General features: G+C 37.9%; 1 protein-coding gene across 31 annotated transcripts in view; it reads left to right on the forward strand.

The window, feature by feature from the left end:
- MAP2 (microtubule associated protein 2) overlaps positions 1-23,220 on the forward strand; it is a 300,805-nt gene that overhangs the window by 253,305 nt on the left and 24,280 nt on the right. For 11 of the 31 annotated variants that reach the window (XM_077272167.1, XM_077272176.1, XM_077272171.1 and 8 more), the window contains 3 exons: positions 5,915-5,992; positions 11,191-11,424; positions 17,926-21,300. In XM_077272167.1, the coding sequence (XP_077128282.1) occupies positions 5,915-5,992; positions 11,191-11,424; positions 17,926-21,300 (3,687 nt within the window). The remainder of the gene's footprint in view (positions 1-5,914; positions 5,993-11,190; positions 11,425-17,925; positions 21,301-23,220) is intronic. The other 20 variants (XM_077272182.1, XM_077272190.1, XM_077272193.1 and 17 more) reach the window with 4 other exon arrangements.

The following is a 23,220-nucleotide window of genomic DNA, read 5'->3' on the forward strand; positions in this document are numbered from 1 at the left end:
TCTTTCTGTCTGTCTGTCTGTCTTTCTGTCTGTCTGTCTGTCTGTCTGTCTGTCCTGGAAATCCCGCGTCTCTGATTGGTCGAGGCCGCCAGGCCTCGACCAATCAGAGACGGGCACAGCATGGCGACGATGATGTCATAATGGAAATCCCACGTCTCTGATTGGTCGAGGCCGCCAGGCCTTGACCAATCAGCGACAGGCACAGTATCGACGTAGATGTCATAATGGTTGCCATGGCAATGATGATGTCATAAAGGTTGCCTCAACCAATCAGCGACGGGCACAGTCTGCCGCGAATTCTGGAATCATCATTGTCCATATACTACGGGGACATGCATATTCTAGAATACCCGATGTGTTAGAATCGGGCCACAGTCTAGTATATATATATACAGCTCTGGCAAAAATTAAGAGACCACTGCAAAATGTTCAGCTTGTCTGATTTTTCTCTCTATAGGTATATTTTTGAGTAAAATGTAAATTGTTCTTTTATTCTATAAACGTCTGACAACATGTCTCCGAATTTCCAAGCAATACATTTTGTATTTTTTTCTGAAAAGGAGAAATGGTCAAAATTAAAAAAAAAAGCAACAGTGCTTTCAGACCTACAATAATGCAAAGAAAACAAGTTCATAATCATTTAGAAACAACAATACTAATATTTTAACCCAGGAAGAGTTCAGAAATCAATATTTTGTGGAATAACCATGATTTTTAATCACAGCTTTCATGCATCTTGGCATGCTTTCCACCAGTCTTTCACACTGCTTCTGGCGCAAAAATGTAAGCAGTTCTCCTATGTTTGATGGCTTGTGACTATCCATCATCCTCTTGATTACATTCCAGAGGCTTTCAATGGGGTTCAGGTCTGGAGATCGGGCTGCCCATGACAGGGTTTTGATGTGGTGGACTCTTTATTTGTGCCAGAGCTGTGTGTACATATATATATATATATATATATATATATATATATATATATATATATATATATATATATATATATATATAGTGTATATATACAGTATAAAACCTTAAACTCCACGTGATCTTATTGTTTATATACATTCACTAAATAGGTTCAGAGGAGGATAGCATAATCATATCCATGAGCCTGTTGTGTCTTGTTTCTTTGGCTACTTTAATATTTTGTCTTCGTTATTATTTTTCTCAGTAGAATTGCTGTTCTGATTCATTGAAATGTGTTCAGTAGCAGATTTCCTTTTGGGAATTTGTTTAAGCAGATTTTATGAGAAATCCTTTGAAGGGCAGCTTTACTGCCACTCAGTGGCAAAATTAGCTGGCATTGAATGCAAGTGATCATGGAGTGGCACACACAGAGAAAATGGCTTTTTAAGTATTTTTCTCTATAGGAGGAAAAGCTGAAAAATGATAATAGTTAGTCGGTGTATTTTGAAAAGCCATTGAGTGAATAATATTAGCTTGTTATGCGATCGCCTGTGGGGCAGAATCAGAGAAACAGTAATATTTATAGATATGGACCATGAAGACTGGATGAAAATGTTGCCGCATTATACAGAGCATAAGCCATCCACAAATATTTTGTATTACTTACGTTATCCTGAACTTAAGATGATGTTGTTCTTTTAAGATTTAGTCTGCCATTACAATGACAAAGGATTTTATTAATGATGTATTATTACAGTGGTGCTTGAAAGTTTGTGAACCCTTCAGAATATTCCATTTTTCCACAGTAGTGTTCCCCAAACTCCAGTTCCTCGTGGCTCCCAACCCATCATGTTTTCAAGATTTCCTTAGCATTGCACAATTGAGAGAACTTGTGACATTTTCTCCTAATGGGTGAGCTGAAATATTTTCTTCTATACATTTTCTGATGCCTTGACAATAATTCCATCACCTGTGAAATGCTAAGGAAATCCTGAAAACATGACCATTTTGGGGGCCATGAGGACTGGAGTCTGCGAAACACTGGTCTTCAGCAATTTGATCTAAAACTACTTCTGATTTTCAAACAAGAACCAAAAGTAGATCCAAATGAAACAAAGGAGTCAAAAATATTACAGTGTGTTATTTTTTATTGAAGAAAGTTAGACAATATCTAATATCTGTGAGTTGCCAAAGTATGTGAACCTTTGCTTTCAGTTACTGCATCTAAACATGTCCGGTAGTTTTAGATTTAGTCCTGCACATCAGCTTGGAGGAATTTTGGAGTATTTCTCCTCATAAAATGACTTCTACTCTATGTTGGTGGATTTTCAGGTCCTTCTACAACATTCCTATCGTCAGGAGTTTGACCTGAACATTCTAAAAACTTTAACTAGTTTTAATAGTCTTCTTTAACTTTTCTTTTGTTGAATGACTTGTGTGCTTTTGGATTGCTGTCTCACCCCATGGCCCACATTCTCTTGAGATTCAGCACATGGACAAATGTCCTGATATTCACCATTAGAAGTTGATAAAAAATCAGTATTCATTGTTCCATCAAACATGGCAAGCCATCCTGACCCAAATGCAGAAAAATGGACCCAAACCAGAACCATTTTTTAAAGAATTCTTTATTTATTAAACAACTTACATAATAGAAACATGTTATGTAGAAATATAAAAAAAAAGTGAAAAAAGTGGTAGTATAAACAAAGCCTAATAGATCAACATGAGTGGTTGTGCCTAAGTACAATGAACAAGTAACAAATATTTGTAATGATAAGAATGTCCATATCAATGCGGTTGACTGAGGTGGGACAAAATTACGGGAAGATTATGTTACAGAAGGCAGAAAAAAAGACCATCTGGTGGAAGGGAATATAGGAATAGAGAGCATCAGTGTGTGGGGAAGGTATTTTAGGGTGGGTGCTATATGGGATCCATGTTTTTTGGTAGCACGTCTAAGGCTTTCTTAGCCCAAGGTTAACATATTTTGAGAAACTGTGGATGTTCCTGAGATTCCCAACTACAGAGCTCTTCAAGGCGGTGTATCGAGTGTATTTTAGTTATCCAATCTGAGTGAGTAGGAGGTGTTGATTGTTTCTAATGCGGAGCGATTCGATGTTTTGCAGCTCCAAACAAAAATGTTAGTAAGTCATGTATTTTAGGTTTAAGGTATTTAGAAAGGCGAGATAGTAAGACTTCTGCGGTGTTAAAATATGTCTAATTAGGCCTAGATCTCGTAATGTCAACTCTACCTCTGCCCCAAATGTTTTTTTTTAGAACAGAATCGCAATATATGAGAAAGCATTTGTGGGTACCACATTTCCAGCATAAATTTGATTCTATTAAATCTATGTGGTGTAGGAATTTAGGAGTTCTATACCAGAAGGGATGATATTTTATAGGAATTTTCTTGTAAAAGTATATATCTGGAGAAGCTATGTGAGTTAGATAGAATAGCACTGTGCGCTGCTGGGATTCACCGGTTTCTGAGCCGGGTCCGGTGGGTACATATGTGTTATACATACTCCCAGTCAGAGCCTGTCCAGTGGGAGCAGCCTCACACCATACACTTATATGGAGTGAGGCCGTGCCCTATAGTTGGCCATGCCAACTGGACACCGCTTCACTAGTAAGTGTGCGGCCTTGCTCTATACAAGTGTATGTAGCGCGGCCTCTCCCACTCGACAGGCTTTGGCTGGGAGTATGCATAGTGCATACATACCCTCCAGTCCTGGCTCAGAAACCGGCGAATCCATGCTGCGCACAGTGTGTCTGCTGTGGGGATCCATAAGTCTGCAGTCACACAGAGTGAATGAAGATTTAGCAATTTGGACAAGACAACCTCTTTAACTCTTTTTCCCAAGAAATCAGAAAATTCGGCATATAAGGATTCATTGGGAAGATTAAGTAATTGGATATCTTTGAGATCCCTCTGGGGATAGGAATGGTAAGTCTTAAATGTAGGTCAAGCCAGGACCATTCTCTAGTTGTCGGGAATTTTGTTTTACAGAAAGTAATAATATGAGAGACATTTAGGAAATTACATGGGCAACTTGTAGCCACTTTTGGCCTAGAATCTACCATAACGATTTTATTGGTTAAGAGTTGGGAAATGTTCTTATTCAGTAAATAGGACCATAAATTATATGTTAGAATACTTTAGATGTTAAAGATATGGGATGGTAGAAATAGAGGGTAATGCTGAGGGATAATTTGAAAGAATGAAAAATTTTTGAATAACTCTTTTAATAGAGAGGTAGTACAAGTAATGCTATCCCAGCATATGGAGATGACAGGAGGGAGTTGGTCCAGATATATCAATAAGTGTTTTTATCTAATAGTAGGAATTCTGTCTGATTTGTTGTTCTGTTTTGACGAGTTAGCGAGTTTCAACCATCTACTTAAGTGGATTGCTTTGTAGTACATATAGATATCTGGAAGACCAATGTTTCCATGTGGTTTTGGTTGGTTGAGAAGTCTATATGGTAATCTTGATTTTTAATATTTCCAAATATATTTAGAAATAAATTGTTTGATCTTAGGAAAGAAGGAATTAGGGAGATTGATGGCCAGCATATTTATCCTAAGATGGCCCACTGCAAAATTAAAAATTCCTTCCATTGTACCATACAGCACAAAAATATAAAGGCTATGCGCACCTAATTTGAGTGACCGAGTCTTCTTCTCACATGCACATAGAGTATGCCGGCAATTTTGTTAGAAGAAGAACCTTCCCTGTTGCACCATGTCCACGTTACACTACTGCTGATAGTAGTGTGTTCATTTGAAAAATTGTAATTGGGAATTTTTTTTTGTAATTTGCTTGATTAATTCAGTATCTTTTATATTTGTTCCTTTTTATGTTTAGTAATAAAGTGGCAAGATAAAATACCAGTGCATGGAAAAGAATATCTTCGTTATAAGCCGAGATAGAAAGAAAGAAACAAGATTCAGCAGTTGCTTTGCCCATAAGTCTTTATTCCTTGAGCATCCACCTGAAATTTGCTCATATATTTCTGTTCTTGTGGTCCTTAGTCAGATCGCCATGTTATGACTAAGGACCGCACAGTCAGTCGCGTAAGCAAGTTGCAGATGACTGTCTCTAAAATGGTTCTTGGCAAAGCAAGAGCTGCATCTTTTGCTATGAACAGCTATAACAATGTTATTACTTGCTGTTATGTGACAAAACCAATATATGGTCTAAGTATAGAAAGCTGTTCAAACGGAAATCATTTGGACTAGAGCACCTACATTATTTAATGGATTGTGTTTAACAAACCATCAGTGTACAAATTCTTCTTTAGTTCATCTATTTTTGCATAATTAAGCTTTTTTTGCTATTCCAACCACCTATTGCTGTTGACAGATCCGTAGCGCCTTCGTGTATATTTCAAAGTTGAGGCTTGCTTAGCTGCATACTTACAAACAAACAGATGGATAACACTTCTGCTGGATAATTTATACTCAAAATGTTCTGTTATACAGAGCTGTGTAAGGGAACCCAGAATATGCATCTCCATTTACAAATCTCCACTAATTGACAGTGACAATAATACTGCATTGTTCATCATGCTGGCTCAACTGTTTTCTGTATTATATGAAGTCAGAAAACAGAAAAGACATTGTCTGCATGGCCAAATATTGGTGAAACGTAGAGAGTAGTTCTTCTAAATAAAAATTAAAAAATCATTAGACTTTTTGATATCCTGCGTCCACAGCCTTATCAGTCGTCATCCTGTTTTCGCAGTAAAATGAAGACATTTTTGTTAAAATAGAAACTAAAGTGGAATAGATTTCTCGGTAACTTGAAAGAGGAAGAAGATAAAATGAGGATCAATAAGCAATGATGTTGATTTCATGATTTTAGGAGAAACTTCTTTTTAGGGAGCAATCAAATCTTCATGGTGTTCTTAACTGTACATATTGATTATAGATCTCTTCTATAGGTTTTATATTCAGTTTTTTTTTATTCTACTGACCATTATTTCTTTACTTTTTATTCTAGCTGTAGAAGATACAACTAATCTTCCTCCTTCTCCTCCTCCATCACCAGCTTCAGAACAGATGGGAACAGTGGAGGAAGGTAAGGCCATGTCGTCAGATTAGCGACCTGTGAATCTGGAAATTAGAAAAGTATATGAGTAACAGTACAGAGCGTAAAAGGGAAAAAATGCTCAGAAGAACTAGTGGGCAAAATTTAGGAGAACCAGGCCCTCAACGCATGATGATATTTTCTTCTTTTTTTTAATCTTGTCTACCTTATTAATATCAACCATATCCATTCATACATTGATGGTGTCTTGACTAATTCTCATGCAGGAAAATTAACATGCTAAATTGATTCACATGACCCTAACGTCAAATGTCTAATTTCTCAATTATTTTTCCTTACATGACAGTCACCCATAAGTATTTGTCACCACATATGAGCAGAAAACAACATAGAAAACAGAAGTGATGTTTTCCAGATGCCATATGCTGTATATCACACATATACAGGCCGTACACACTCCCTTACTCAAGTAGTCTATTCCCTACGACAGTGTGTTCTCCAAAAATCTCCAAACCCATTAACATATTGGAACAGTTTGGCACAAGAGTTAGTACAACCATCTTTCAGGCAAATTAACAGATTGCAGAAGTCAAATGTTATCTGGAGATTTGAACTGAGAAACCAGATCTTATTACATTTTTGGTATTGAAACATTTTTTTCCTTTATGAAAACCTCCTGAGAAATATATGTTTTTGGCATTTGCCATTCTGAAAAGGGTTGCTATAAATCTTATCGATGTTGGTTTCCATTACTGGTGCCATGCGACCAAGTCCTATTCTTGACATAGATGCAAGTCCCATAGTAATTCCAGAATCAACCAGGAATTTAAAGCATATCCTCTGGATATGGTCAAATATATGACATGGGACCAGCAGCATACTAAGAAAGTTGCCAGACCATGTGACTGCTATAACTGTGAGCTAGGAGGTCCTGGTGCAAAACAATCCTGCCCCCTGTCTGGTGTCCACACGCTTCTCATGACATCCACCATATATGTATGGCAAAAGTCAGGAGGATTTGTATGGTGTGATGGTGTGTGCTCCAGCGCTTTGCTGGTACCATACCAAGCAGGTGCTGGCTGTTTAACACAGCAAACACTATCTGACAAATGCTGAGATTGGAACTATCTCTGATTGCAGCAGTTTAAACCCTTAGAAGCCAAGGTCAACAGTTACAATGGCATCTAAACAAAAACACGGAGGAAAAAAGTCCACTTAAACATATTTAGAAACAATATTCAAAAGGTTTATTAAGTAATCAATCATGTACAAATGCAAATATATAAAATACAAAACATGGGTGTATTGTCAATACAGCCATATAGCAGAAGACACATAAAGGAGAAAATGCGACAATGACCAAGTCAGGGGGGAGCTCACAAATAAACCTTTTGGGTGGCAGCGTCAATTCGAAGTATAAAGAAAACGTATGACCAAATGCAATCACTATGTCTAACTCACATGGCTAAATAGCCCAAAGTACAAGATCATATCTTCATAAGTGCATATAGTTGCTGCTTACCCATTGTGGATCAGGTATGTCCTCCCCACCTCACTCGGTCCCCCCGGACGCGCGTTTCGCGTGGCTTTTTCAACAGGGTGTTGAAAAAGCCACGCGAAACGCGCGTCCGGGGGGACCGAGTGAGGTGGGGAGGACATACCTGATCCACAATGGGTAAGCAGCAACTATATGCACTTATGAAGATATGATCTTGTACTTTGGGCTATTTAGCCATGTGAGTTAGACATAGTGATTGCATTTGGTCATACGTTTTCTTTATACTTCGAATTGACGCTGCCACCCAAAAGGTTTATTTGTGAGCTCCCCCCCTGACTTGGTCATTGTCGCATTTTCTCCTTTATGTGTCTTCTGCTATATGGCTGTATTGACAATACACCCATGTTTTGTATTTTATATATTTGCATTTGTACATGATTGATTACTTAATAAACCTTTTGAATATTGTTTCTAAATATGTTTAAGTGGACTTTTTTCCTCCGTGTTTTTGTTTATGTATTGGTTTGGAGTAGTCCCAGAAGGGCACCTGAGGAGTGCCTAGAGAGAGTTGGTATTTACCACTCATTTATACAAAGTATATTGGTGCTTCATGACTGTAATATTAAACAATGGCATCTAAGTGGTTAGATGATGGTGAACCTCTGTCAGTCACCTTGGGCCCTCAATCGGACCTTTGCTGTGGGACCTCCCTATTTTTGTGTACGTCCCAACATTGGACAACCCTTTGAACTCCAAAAGATAGAACAACTGAACAATTTAGTCTCAACAATTGTCCACCATAACTTACAGATGCAATGTTTTTTGTCAGTGGTTAAAATATGTGGTTTGTTCTACTTGATTGCCTGCAGAGTCCAAAATTAATGAAATCTGACAAGGATTTCTGAAAAATAGTGTCATCTTCACAGTTTATAAAAAATTATCTGCTCCCTAGTAATACGTTTCCTGAAGTTGAGTAGGTATTTAGTAAGGACCATCCACTTTAACAGAAACGAGGAAATCGTAACACAATATTGGCTGTCTCTGTCATAAGCATATATTATGTTCTTTGATCACATAATGTTCATTTCTACTTTCCAGACTGAGAGTAGCCAATAATAAAGGAAGGTTTTATCTACACATAGCAGCTGATTCATCAACAGTTTTCGCCAAAATTATGGCATAAAACAGCTTGAAGTGTCACATAATTTTTGAGCAACTCGAAGTTGCGCAAAACACATTGCAACCTTTTATCATTGTTATGGCAGTCCTTTATGAAAAGTGGACGGAGCCCTAGTGGATCAGATCACTCGCAGCTGAAAGATCCTCCAAGTTTATTAAGAGGTGCACTCCTCTTAATTACTCCAGTGCTCTATATATTAAGACTAGCATACCAAATACCACAGTCTTAATGAATTGGGGCTAGAGCGTTTAAAGCAGAAGTCTAGTAAAGCAATGTATAAGTGGAAAGAACATGATTTCTGAGCAAGAAGACATAAAGGTGTTGTCTACTGTGTAGTCTGTTCTTAGATGGGATCCCTAATGTTAAGATGATCATAGGGTGTCCTGCTACTGGTTTCCACCAGTGATCAGTAGGTCTGTGGTGGGGCACAACAGCAAATGTTTTATTGTTTTATTACAAATTTCTTTTTAAAATCAATGAGCTGTACAATTCCTATATACACATGGCGGGTCATACAAAGAGAGGGATTGCTCTGAAGCCAATTCGATCTAAAGGACCCTAAATGGAATGAACCCTCTATTAACTCAAAATGCCCTAATATAATATATTAAATGCATTTTCTTTAATCAGACAACTCCTCTAAGTTACTAATACAGTCATTAGATATCTTTATACTATTTAACTATTTTAAGAAAAATAACTAAATAGTTGTCACAAGTCTCCCATGATCACACGATCTTGTCCGGAATTTTCATCTTACAGTTAGCATTACAGTCTAGAAGCTTCCTGCTTGCATTTAATGAGCATCCCTAGTTGACATGAGGTTGAATGTTTTATGATGCGACATTAGATTTGGCAGAGCTGGGAGAAACTGGCATGAAAACTCCAAGAGTGGCAACATTTTTGTGACTTTTCAAAGCAATTTACACCATTTGTTTTGATCAATCATGCCTTTAAATTTGTTAAATAAAAGAGTGCTGTCACATTCTTTAATTAATGCCTAGACAAGCTAAGTCATGTCATCAAATAACAATTAATGGCAGTGCGTCTCAGTTACATGTCTGCCCAGCCATACTTGCTTTTTCACTTTTTATTGCTGTACCTGCTGCAGATCATAAATCTTTATTTATTAGATGAAACAATGAAGATCAGGTACATTTGCATGTAAGAATCCACCTTGAAGTAGAAGTAAATGATTCATCCTTCTAATTAACAATTCATTTAAAATCGTAATATACAGTAGGTGCATCATAGGCCTGAATTTAACTAATATCATCTCTATGTAGCCAAATGTATTTAATTTTTATTATTATTTTTTTAAATTCTAACAGGTTTCTATGATTCCAGAAATATGATAAAGAAATACACATAACCACTATTAAACTGGTAAATCCCCTACAGTTTCAGCACCAAAAACACTTGTGTTCCATACTGGTCTTTGCCTATTTGTCCAGCAGTGATAATCCATCCATTTGACCGCTGCAGACAATCACTAGTCACAGCAGGCTCAGCTGTACATGTTAGAAATAGTTGGCCTTACCAGACTCAAGGATGACCAGTATGTCATTACAGCAGCAAAGATGACAAAGACCAGCTTGGAGCATCATAATGATAGCATTGGAATTTAACAGTAAAGTATTGTTTGCTTTTGTGTTTTATTACGTTTCCTATTGCAAGGTTATTTTTGAAACTTCAAAAAAAAAAAACCTTTTGGGGTGCTCAAGTAACCCGTGAAAGCAAAGCTCAGATCACAACATGCATTAAATGAACCGAACCCAAATCCTTTTGAAGTGATGAGAAGAGCATAAATCAGAGTTTGTAAGCCAATATGAGATATGATAGAACCTCGAAATCCCAAGTACCAATTTATGAGTGGCATCAATAGCTCCAATGCTGTCCTTCTGAATAAGCATGTGAGCAGGTAGATGGGACTGGACGATGTTTCGGGCTTAGAAGGCTATTGAAGTACTGCAGAACCACGGCTCGTTTAGTGTAGAACAATTAGCAGCAAGAGAACGTCTTGCATACAAATCCTGTACAGCTGGCATCTACAGAATTTAGGGAAACATGTAAAAGACTTGTAGGAACGCTCTACTTTTTTTAAGCCGAATTTAGCTTTTAGTAGTGAAACCTGTAGAATTTCAGTCTACGCACCAAACATAAGTCTATTTCGAGGGGAGGTAGTCAGGAGCGTGCAAGATCAACTAAGTTTTGGAGTTTTCTCAGTGCTGAATTGCATTCTTATACTTTAAATATAGATCATAACGTTAAATATTTTTCCGTTTAGGACATTAAACTAGAAATCATATTGTTCTGGCTCGAGTAAATGTTTAATTGGTCCAGTTGTAGCAATATTACCTTACTTGTATGTCATAATGTCCATACGTGATGGACTCGTTAGGGGCAAGTGTTGCTACATTCAATGAGTCCCTATAGAATCTATGCACACATTTTGGAATGTCACTAGTGAAGTGCGATGTCACCTGCATATTTTTCCTGTCGATTTCTTGTCTGTTCTCTATGTGTCATCTTGTTTTTCCATCCCTTAAGAAGAGACAGTTAAGGGTCTTCTGCCTGAGAAAGAAGAGGAGGAAGCGCAGGGGGGAGAAAGCAAACCTACTGAGTCCTCCATCGTGGGTCTAAGCGAGTTCCAATCAGATTCAGGCTCTGATGAGACACAATCCCATGAAGAACATGTTGTTTGCCAAATAAGCGATGACAATAATATTGCAAAACATGAGAGTGACTTCTCTGCTGTTTTGTTGCCTTCCTTACCAGGGGAAGGTGTGTCCTTCGTATTATCTGCATGTAGCTTCCCCCCAGTTCAAGCTCTTAAGTGCATATCCAAGGCTGTTCCATTCTTACATGTGCTCATTATTATTGGCTTTGTCTTTCTGCTAAGCTGACTGCAATCTGTTCCTGTGTATGCCACAAAAAGGGCGTTGATGATACCTTGTCCTTTTTTAGTAGCTGGCTGCAAGTTACTTTGCCATGATACAAATATGCTTTGCTGCTAAGCTGTTGCTTCATGTTAGTTTTCCTTTGCCATCATAGACGTGTTTGCCAGTCACATTGCTGATAACTGTACAGCTCTCTGTTTTATTTTTTTTTGTTTTTATTTTCAGTTACTATTTCAATTGATTCTAACTATTTTCGTATATATGCTCTAAAACTTGTTTTATTTCATTTGTTTGTGTTTTTTGTATTGCTTAGTTAACTTTTTTTTTTCAGCAACTGCTATTTCCTACTTCTTTATAGCATGTCCTTTTCCATTCATTGCAGTCTGCGGCTGCCCATTAGAAAGCTATAAGTTAAACTGTGTATCTCTTCTTGTTTATTTTTTCTGTTTGTATGCTTTGTTTCATTTACAGATATATGTGACTATATGGTGTTTATCTGAGAAAATATTAAATATTGGATTCACAACTTTATGCAGAAATGGGACATACAGTCATGGCCGAAAGTGTTAGCGCCCTTGAAATTGTGTCAAAAAATGAAGTATTTTTCCCAGAAAATTATTGCACATGTTTTGTAATACATAGGTTTATTTTCTTTGTGTGTATTGGAACAACACAAAGAAAAAAGGCTAATTGGCCATCATTGCACACACAACTTCAAAAATAGGCCGGACAAATTTGTTAGCACGCTCAGCTTAATATTTGGTTGCACACTCTTTGGAATAAATAACTGCAATCAATTGCTTCCTATAACCATCAACAAGCTTCTTACACCTTTCAACTGGAAATTTGGACCACTCTTCTTTTACAAACTGCTCCAGATGTTCAATGGGATTTAGAACCGGAATCCTTGCTGCCACTTCAGAACACTCCAGCACTTTGTTTCCTTCCATTTCTGGGTGTTTCTTGAACTTTGTTTAGGGTCATTCTCCTGCTGGAAGACCCATGACCTAGGACCCAAACCCAGCTTTCTCATACTAAGCAATACATTGTGACCCCAAATCCTTTGGTAATCTTCAGATTTCATGATAGTCAAAGCACCCAGTGCCAGAGGCACCAAAACATCCCCAAAACATCTTTGATCTTCCACCGTATTTGATTGTAGGAACTGTGTTCTTTTCTTTGTAGGCCTCATTCCGTTTTCTGTAAACTGTAGATTGATGTGCTTTATCAAAAAGCTCTAGCTTGGTCTCAGCGGTCTATAAGATGCTTTACCAGAAAGATTTTGTCTTACGTACATTTGGTAAACTGCAGTCTATATTTTTTATGTCTCTGTGTTAGCAGTGGAGTGAGTCCTCATGGGTTTCAGTTAAATGTCAATAGATAGTATGGGGTGACACTGATGCACCCTGAGCCCGCAGGACAGCTTGAATTTTTTTGGAACTTGAAAGATGCTCCTAATCCACCATCTGGACTATCCTGTATTGCAAACTTTCATCAATTTTTCTCTGCGGTCCACTCTTAGGGAGATTAGCTACAATGTCATCGGTGGTAAACATCTTGATTATGTTGCACACCATGGACAAGGTAACATCAAGATTTCTGGAGATGGACTTGTAACCTTCAGATTGTAGATATTGTTCAACAGTTTTGGATTTCAAGTCTTCAGACAGTTCTCTTCTCTTTTTGTTCTCCATGCTTAGTGTGGCACACACAGACAAATAATGCAAAGATTGAGTCAACTTCTACCCTTTTTATCTGGTTTCTATCTGGTGTGATTTTCATATTGCCCACATCTGTTACTTGCCACAGGTGAATTTGAATGAGCATCGCATGCTTGAAACAAAGTTGTTTACCCACGGCTTTGGAAAGGTACCAACAATTTTACCAACCCATTTTGGGGGTTTTGGGTGAAATTATGTCCAATTTGCATTTTTCTGTTGTTCCAATACACACAAAAGAAATAAACGTGTATAACAAAACATCTGTAATTGCAATAATTTTCTGGGAGAGATACTTAATTTTCTGGAACAATTGCAAGGGTGCCAACACTTAAAAGATAGTGTAATGGCCACCAACAAACTAACAGAATACCCCAATTGCCTCCTAACATCTCTAATAGGGAAAATAGTGATTGGAAATTGTCACCTGTTGATGTAACTAGTGGTTGCCTATCTCCCTGCAACAAATAAAACAACATAATATTCAGCCAGGCCAGAAAGGACAATTTAGTAGAAAAGTTGAAGAAGGTGGCTATCAGCCAAACTGCTATTTTATGTCGGTGGCCATTTAGGTCTTTGCAGTTAGAATAGACTAAGGCTCTTGGGACGTTTTATTTTTCTTAAAAAAAATATATACATATGTATGGAAAGTGGATATTTCAAGAGGATCGTTAATTATGAACTTTATTAAAAATGTACAAGTATAAGTAATGCTGGAAAAGTCAAGAGACCATATGCAGTGATCCTCCAAGGGCCCTTCACTTTTAGTTCCTTACACTGGTTTGCCTTTGCTTATTTTAAGAGCATGGGAAAGATGACTACATTCTAGAAAGAGATCAGGATGAAAAATTTCCTTTGTAAAACGTCATATGTCTTGTTTGTCTCCCTGAAGTGTACATCTGTAAAATCAAGAAACTAGACCTAATGCTAAACTGTGCATCACATGTGTGAATTCATCAAGCAGTGTCTTACTTGGACTGGCAACAATTGATTTGGATTGATATATTGCATTCAGGTTTATGTTACAGAGTTGTCCCTGAATTCATCTTCTAAGGCATAATTTCGTAATCTAGAATCAAGGAGTATGTAAGCGGTATTAAAAACCTTGTCTGTATGGCCGCTGATATAGAGGTAGCTGTCAGACATTGAGTGACGCTACCCCGGACTGATAAGGTAACGGTGGTTATGCACATGAGATAGCTGTTGGCCTAAGGTTCGTCTCTCTCCCAACCTCCCTCTACATATGAACAGTATTTTTGGATCTCAAAAGAGAGAAAAGTTAAAGCTACTGCCAGAAAGATCTGCGGCTTATCTCCATAAATTAGATTAAATTCCATGTGCCCAATCCTTTTTTCCCCCAACAGAGTCGGGAAGCCCTCATTCACATCAGATGATTGGCCGGTTCGGCTGACTTACATCTAATCTATAAGAGGCCCATTAGGGTGACAAAATATTATTATCAATAAATTACGGTAATACTTATGCTAAATAAAAAAACAAAATAAATCCACCTGCTCATTTCCTCCTGCTTAATAGAATGCTGCCTGCAAATGAAACAATATGTTTAAAGTGCCAGATGTTTTAATGCCTCAGCATAGACAGTGCGAGGTAGGTCATCATCCTATAACCTTTAGATCTTTGGGCACGTGTGTTTAAGGCCTTTTAATTCAGCTAGTCAATGCTAACATTAATTCAAAACAAATTTCTTATTTTACATTTTACCGATGCATCTAAACTTGCTTTGATTTTTTTTTTATTTGATACAGTGTAACCTGATTCATTTTAAAAATGAGCATTTTTTTAAATTTGCTAGCAAGTTTAAATAAAATTAATCTCTTATGTTAAAGGGAATCTGTCAGACGGTTTTTGCTGAATCCAACGATGCATCACTTATGTTACTGGGTGCAGCCTTTCTGACACAATCCGAACTTTTAGATTTAGAATGAAGCAGAGCTGAGAAAGCTAACCCCACCCACACCACAGTTAACCCCGCCCACACCAGGCTGTCTGTGTACTGTCCACAGATAGTGAGATGCATATCACAGGGGGAAGGGGCATTGCTGGACTAATGTAGTCCAGCAATGCTAATCCCTTAGCGATAAATCCTCCACAGTTAATAAATAACAGCACACAATGTGCCAAGTGACACATCCCTGAATTCTGTGTGTCAGCCTGTTTCTTCTGCTGTCTTCGGATTACATAGCAAAACCCTGCTGACAGATTCCCTTTAAGTATAACAAAAATACTTTAACAAAAAGTTAACAAAAATTCATTGTTTCCTATAGCAAACAATCAGATTATTTATTTTTCCTGCCCTAAGCAAAAAAAATGCTTTAGTATGATTGGGTTCAATTGTCTTTTTTCCTATACATCCCACTTGAAAAAATACAAACTTAATGTGTAGGTTCTGAAGCTGGTCATGGGGATACATTTTTCTTTGTAATAGCTATAAAAATTACAGAAACCAGTCTGATCTATATAGGAAATGGTTGATGATCTCTTTCCCCTACTTTCCCAATGGGGAAAACTATCAACTGGTTAAGTCCTGTTGATTCTCCCAAGCAAAATTTGATTATTTAAAAAGAACCTGTCACCAGTGTTTTGATCACTAAACCAACATCATAATGTTGGAGTGCTTGTGCATACCTTTTAGACATGCTCCTGTCGAAATTGCCTCTTTACTATCCGGGGAAAAAAGAAGATATAATGTGACGTCTGCTGTATTTATATAGCATACCAGGAGTCATCTGGGCAGGGCTGCTGTGTTGTAGTGCCTCAGTGTCCTTGCTGTTATCACAACCATTTTCTCTTTTTTTGACATGTCTGTAAAGTCAGCACTGGCTGTGCCCATTGGCGTGTCAGTCAAGGTTAACGAGCATGATCAGGACACCATGATGCCTCATCCCTCCAGCAAAAGTACATCATTGTAAAATGGGTGATTCCAACAGGGACATATCTATCAAGATATTTACAAGCACTTCAGCATGATGGTATTTGTTTAATGGTCAAAACTTTGGTGATAGGTTCCCAGTAAAAAGAATCAATCAAATTTTTGGTTGGAACTTGTAGGTAGAAGACCGTGGTGCTCTGTAGTAAGGGACATCTCTGATACCGAGCACCACTGTCTTCTAGAAATATCAGCGGATTTCCTTTGCTTCACAGCACCTCTGTTTTTCTATTGCTAACCAGAAATTTGTTTGATCACCCTGTAAAAAGTATGTGCATCAAATTTTTTTGCTCTAATGCATCTAAAATAAGATCATATAACCTCAGAAAAAACTGGAGAAAAAAGGATCCAATGAATAAAAAATGGAAAATATTATTTCAAACCTTTTAAGAGATCAAAATAATCAAAACTAGAACAATAAATCCAGGAAGCGGCCAGGTATATCATACCTATTTACATACATGGTTCAATTCATACAGCCGCATTACTGGTCAGTGCATTTTTTCTTATTATTCCTAATTAGGTATTTTTATTCTCCGATCTTTGGCATTTGATTTAAATCATGATGTTTTATTATCTGAATTATCTTCTCGGAGAGACATTGCTATGTTAATTACCAGTATTTTTTTTTTATAATAGCACAGTTCATCTATGTCATTTCTTGCATCTCAACATGGGCAGTGCTAATATTTATATTATCTCTATCTGCGATCCATAGTCCCAATTTTATGCATTTAGCAAGGTGTCTTTTACTTTTTTTATTCTTTTTTACTATCTCTACACATGATGAATTGCTGTTTTAGGCCATTTTTGTTTTTTGAATAGTACATATTAACTCAGTCTAATTTCCGTATATAAATAGGTATAATGTATCCAGATGCTTACATAAATGCATAAATCTGGTTTTCTTGTTTGTAGATTTATTTATTTTGGACTCTTAATATGTTTTCAATATTCAAATTTGCCAGTTTTTATCAATTTGATTTTTTTCCCCAGTTTTTTTTCTGTGGTTATGTGTGCTTATATGTTTTTTAGGGCTCCTCTTACCTCTTTGTTGGATGTACTGTGTGACTTATTATAAAGTAAGAACAGAATCAAATTTGCAAATATTTTAAATATTTCAATGGGTTCTTGCAGCCGAGTGCCCAGAATTTCACATACTACTATTCTGTCAAATTGCATAGTATAACAGAGTTCACAACTTCGTCAGCATCTCAGTATGTAATAAGTTAAACATATTTTTTAGGCTCATAAATGCCCACCCTTTAGCTTCTAAACAGCATAAATTCTTCTAGGTAAACTTGCCCACCATTTAAGAAGGAACTTGGCAGGGAGGTTGTTCCAAACATCTTAGAAAACTAACCACAGATCCCTGATCTCAACATCATCGAGTCTGTCTGGGGTTACATGAAGAGACAGAAGATTTCGCATAAACCTACATTCACAGAAGATCTGTGGTTAGGTCTCCATTATGTTTGGAACAAGCTTTCTATTTTAGCAATGAAGCATTAGTACTAGTACTTCTCCAAAAGAAAATTATTATTTGTATTATACATGTTGTAATCAGGTTACAATGTATGTGGCATTTGCTTCAAGTTACCCTATTTTACAAATGTGTTTGTATTTTCTACTTTTTACATTGGCTGTTTATGCTTCTGTTTTCTATGGTGCCTATATGTTTTCTTTATTTGTATTGTGAAAAAAAATCAAACTGCTTTAGATGTATTTTCAGCCTCGAAGATGGGGGCACAAGGACAGTTGGATTCTCTGCCCTACTCTGTGGAAGCTGTAGACACTGTTGAAGATATTCAGAAAACTAAGGCTGAAGAAAAGAGTAAGCAAGATACCATGGGACTAGGATCTTCAGAGAAGGATGAAAAGAAATCCGAGAAAGAAGATGAGAAATTTCCATCAGCGCTACAGATCTCTAGCACTGATGTCATGTTTTCAGTGCCACACGTTTATTCATTTTCTGTAGAGCCTTGTACTCCAACATCTCCTGAAGCTGAACAACTTGACTTTAGCAGGGTTGAGGTTGAAAGCAAAGACAATCTTTCACCAGACCACTCAACCAGCGAGAATGAAAATATTTTCTCTAGTTTTCGGTCAAGTCATATTGAAATGTCTTTGCAACATTCTTCTTTATTAGACCAGACTGTGACAGAACCGGTTGAAGAAGATATAAGTACAACTAAGCCAGATATTTTAGACGCAACCAAAGATAGAGCAAGTGATAGCTACCAGGGAGGGGCAGACACTATTAACGTTACAAGTATTCAGAAACAAGAGAACATCCCAAGTTCAGATGCATCTAACATTGTTCTTGAGAAAGAATCTGATAAATATATTGAAGACAGGGGTGACGGTCATTTCAAGTCAGATATCCTTGGTCAATCAGACATTCCAGTAAAACAAGACGAGGCAATTGTTAGCAAATCTAATGATAACTCAGAGCAGCTGAAAGACATTTCTAATAAAGAGTCCAGCATAAAAGATAGAACCAGTAGTCAAGATGCGCTGATAAGCTCAACAGCTAAAGGTCACCTTGAAATGCACGATACAGAGAAAATGGATGTCCCACTGGTGAGTAGTACAGACCCATTTCCACATGAGGAAAAGGAAATAGTTGTATCAGAGATTCAAAGTGACAGCAAAGCTCTAGATGATCCAAAAATTAAACTCGATGAAGATAAGTCTGGAATGTCTACATATTTTGAAACATCTGCATTGAAAGAGCAAGCCTTAGGGAGTAATGTCCAACAGAGCAGTGATTACTATGAGCTGACCGATGTCAAAGAACCACCATATGAAGCCTGCTCAATACCACATATAGCCAAAGGTGATGATGAAGAAGAAGAAGAAGACTTAGCCTCAATGCCTGACGAAAAAAGCAGTGCCACAGCTCAAGGTGTTGGTTATAGCTCACTTACAACTACAAAACTCCAGTCAACTATAGCAGCAGGAGATCGTCTTTTTACAATTGATCCAAATATTTATTCTGACAAATCACAGTTCCTTAGTAAAAATAAAGATGATCTAACCCTGAGCCGCAGTTTAGGACTTGGTGGTAGATCTGCCATTGAGCAGAGAAGTATGTCCATAAATCTCCCCATGTCTTGTCTTGACTCCATAGCACTAGGCTTCACTTATGCACGTGCCCACGATCTCTCCCCACTGGCTACTGATATTCTTTCTAACACAAGTGGAAGCTTGGATGAAGGAGATGAAGCTGATTTTCCAGCAACCACTCCTGCATTAGAAAAAGCGCCTTCATTCCCTGAAGAACAGGAACAGGAGGAAGAGAAAGAAGAAACAGTTAAAGACACTGGAAAAGAACGATTTGAGCTAGAGCCATTATGTGAATCCCAGTACCCAGCAAAAGAGTACTACAAAAATGGTACAATTATGGCACCTGACTTGCCTGAAATGTTAGATTTAACAGGCCCCAGGTCCAGATTAGATTCAGGTAGTACAGAATCTGATGCTGCTAGAAGAAAATCTGCAAGTTCTGAAATCACTATAGATGAAAGTAATGTAAGTCAACAAGCAACTGTGATAGAAGGTACCAACCTTCTTGTAAAGACAGATAGCCAGCAAGAAGAATTGGGCTACTGTGTTTTTAATAAATACACTGTCCCTCTGCCATCCCCTGTACAAGATAGTGAAAATATAAGTGGTGGCATGTCTACCCTTTATGAAAGTCTTGCTGTTGACCCATCCATTATTCAGGCAAAACTTGCTGCTGCAGAGAAGCTTGGAAAAGAAAGACAGGACTCTACCGGCGACACTGTTTCTGTGGGATGGGAGTCAGAGTCTGAGAAAACGATTTGTGAGATTAAGTTTGGCAGTATGGGTGAAAAGGTTGAGGAACAGATTGATTTAAAGGAAAATCAGGATACAGTTGAGCAAAAAATGCAACTGGACAATGCCGAAGCTGTAATAATAGAGGGAAAAGATTCATTCTCAAAGACGTCAATTGAAAAGGATGATGAAGTAAATAGAGATGATAATATATCTGTTCATGCCTCAAAAGAAGAATCCACAGCTAAAGAGTCTGAAATTGATACATGCCCTATAACTGAGTCAGATCTGGAAGAAACAAAGTTGTCTACTGAGGAAACATTTAGTCACCAACAGGTGACCGAATCAACCAAAGCTGAGCCACAGGAATCTGAGGCAGTGAATGAAACTCAAGATACTAAGGAATCCAATTCTGCTTTGGTGAAAGAAGAAGCTGAAGAAGAAGTTTCTCCAGTTAAAGAAGTCTCCAAGCTTTCTGAATTGGACTTGAAAGAGAAAGGTGCAAAACCCGACTTAGTGCATCAAGAAGCTGTTGACAAAGAAGAATCTTATGAATCCAGTGGAGAGCCAGAACAAGCCCCAGATTCATCTCAAGATGTAACCACCACTGATGTACAGAAACCAGACAGCAGTGAAGCCCCTACAAACATCACAAATGAGCCCTCAGAAAATATTGTTACTTCAGCACCTGAGACTGAGGAAGATGGCACAGAGGAAGTGCAAATTGAAAAATTGTCTGAACCTCAGGAAGAACAAACTGTTGAAGTATTAATAACAAAAGATGAAATGGACCTGGAGGTCCAGGCTGTAGGTGATCAAGTAGTGGTTGTAGATGATAAGGAGGACCTTGAGGTAGAAGTGATTGAGGAGTGCAGCAAAGATATACCACTAGAAATACCACAGCAGTCTGGAGAAGAAGATAAAGAGCCATCTGCAGAATGTCTGGAGGAAGCAACAGCTATTATTGAGTCAGTAGTCACAGTAGAAGAGGACTTTATTCAAGTAGTACAAACTGCTACAGATGAAAGCGAAAGTATGTCTCACAATGTCCGCTTTGCAGCATCTGAGCCTTCAGAAACAGAAGAAAGGCACATGACAGAAGAGGAGGAAGAAGAAGAGGAAGAAGTACTAGAAGAAGAGTCTCATGAAGAACCCAGAGAAGGTTCACCTTGTATGCTTGCCTCTCCAGAACAGGAAACTGAATACAAGACAGAAACTCAGGATGATTACAAAGATGAGACCACCATAGATGATTCAGTATTGGATACAGACAGCATCTGGGTAGACACGCAAGGTGGGTAACAATTCAATAATGTATTATTAAATAATCAGTGGAATCACTAAATCCCACAACAATGAATAACTGTACCTTAGTACAAAATGTTACTGTTGAATTTTTTAAACTGTGATATTCCCAAGTAGGTCAATTGGCATGATTTACCGAATGCATTCAAAACATTGGCTGAGATAAGAAAAAAAAAAACTGCAGAGCCACTGCTATACTTGGGCTGTGTCTGATATTGCAGCCCAGCCCAATTCAAATTCACATCTTATCCAAGCAGAGCTGAGTGGACCAATTGAAAGCCACACTTGCACTTTCTATTAAAGAAGCAGTTCCAGGAAATGTTCCCAGAACTGTTTTACATTTGCATGTGATGTGCTTGTTGACTTCAATAAAAATAATGCATCAAACAGATATGGACACCTTTCGTTTGAAAAAATGCAAGGCTTTAAAAAAGTGTGACTTTCAGAAGAAAAATGTGAATTAGATTTTTTTCAAACCCTGTGTAGTCACTTAAAGTATAAATTAAGGATACTATACTTGACTGATTATTTCAGTGATAGAGAATCCAGACATATGTCTTGATAAGTATATGCCAGGATAGCAGCTTTTCCTGCTGAACCTCCCTCCGTGAAAATATTCTGTCTTCATTGCTCATAAAGCTGCAATGAATTGGGCACAACAGCTACCAACAATGCAATGATTTTACCAGTTAACGGCTGTCAGCAATCAGAGATGACTGCTGTATAATTACTACTTTATTAAGGAGAGGGGCGTATTGGGTTACCCAGCAGACACATCCACTGCTTCTATTTCTACAAAATAATTTGTACTTTGTTATTTACATTTCAGTGAATCACTAAATTCAAATGAAGAATCTTTAAATATCTAAAATGCAAAGGAAAATGTATATCACCCGATATAGGAATGCTCGATAATTTTGTAGTAGTTAGGGCTGTGCACCGCTGAGTTAAGGCTAAGGCTACGTTCACATTTGCGTTGTGCGCCGCAACGCACAACGCAAACAAAAACGCAGCAAAACGCATGCACAACGCTGCGTTTTGCGCCGCATGCGTCCTTTTTTTGATTGATTTTGGACGCAGCAAAAATGCAACTTGCTGCGTCCAATGCGCCCGGACGCGTGCGCCGCAGGGACGCATGCGGCGCAAAACGCAAGTGCGACGCATGTCCATGCGCCCCCATGTTAAATATAGGGGCGCATGACGCTTGCGGCGACGCTGCGGCGCCCGACGCTGCAGCGCCGACCGCAAATGTGAACGTAGCCTTAGTTCAGTTTTGGAGCCAAAGACAGGAATGGATTCACAGAGTGGGAAATCTAAAGTTTGGACTTATAACTCCCCTTTCTCCTTGATAAACTTATGGCTTGGGCTCAAAATGCATAACAGTTGAAGAGTTTTTTTTGACCCACTGCTAGTCTCCTGCATCCCCAATCATTTGTTAATATGTCCTTCATAGTGTCAAATCATCACCGCTGCAGGCAATGATGGGCATATACCATCATTTCATGTTTTCTCACCATGACATGTTATTACACAGCATCTGAAACAATGAGCAGTGGGGGATGCAAGAAACAGCAGGCAATCAGAAAAAAATTCAGTAAGTGTATTCAAAAGTGTATTACTTTTTTAAATTATTTTTTAAAAAAAGAATTTTTTTTTTAAATTCCCTGAAAAACCCTTTAAAGTGAACCTGTCACCATGGAAATACCATCCAAGCTACAGACATCATGTGATAGATCAGAAGGAGCTGAGCACATAGATATATAGTTTTATGAGAAAAGATTCAATGTACCCTGTTTTTAATCATTTAAATTTGTGTCCTTTCTGGGATTTTGGGTCCAGTGGGCGATCCTATCAGTGACTGACAGCTTACTTTGTATGAGTGTACATATAGAGAGAGCTGTCAGTCACT

This window comes from Ranitomeya variabilis, chromosome 7 (assembly GCF_051348905.1).
Source record: "Ranitomeya variabilis isolate aRanVar5 chromosome 7, aRanVar5.hap1, whole genome shotgun sequence".
Taxonomy (NCBI): Eukaryota; Metazoa; Chordata; class Amphibia; order Anura; family Dendrobatidae; genus Ranitomeya; species Ranitomeya variabilis.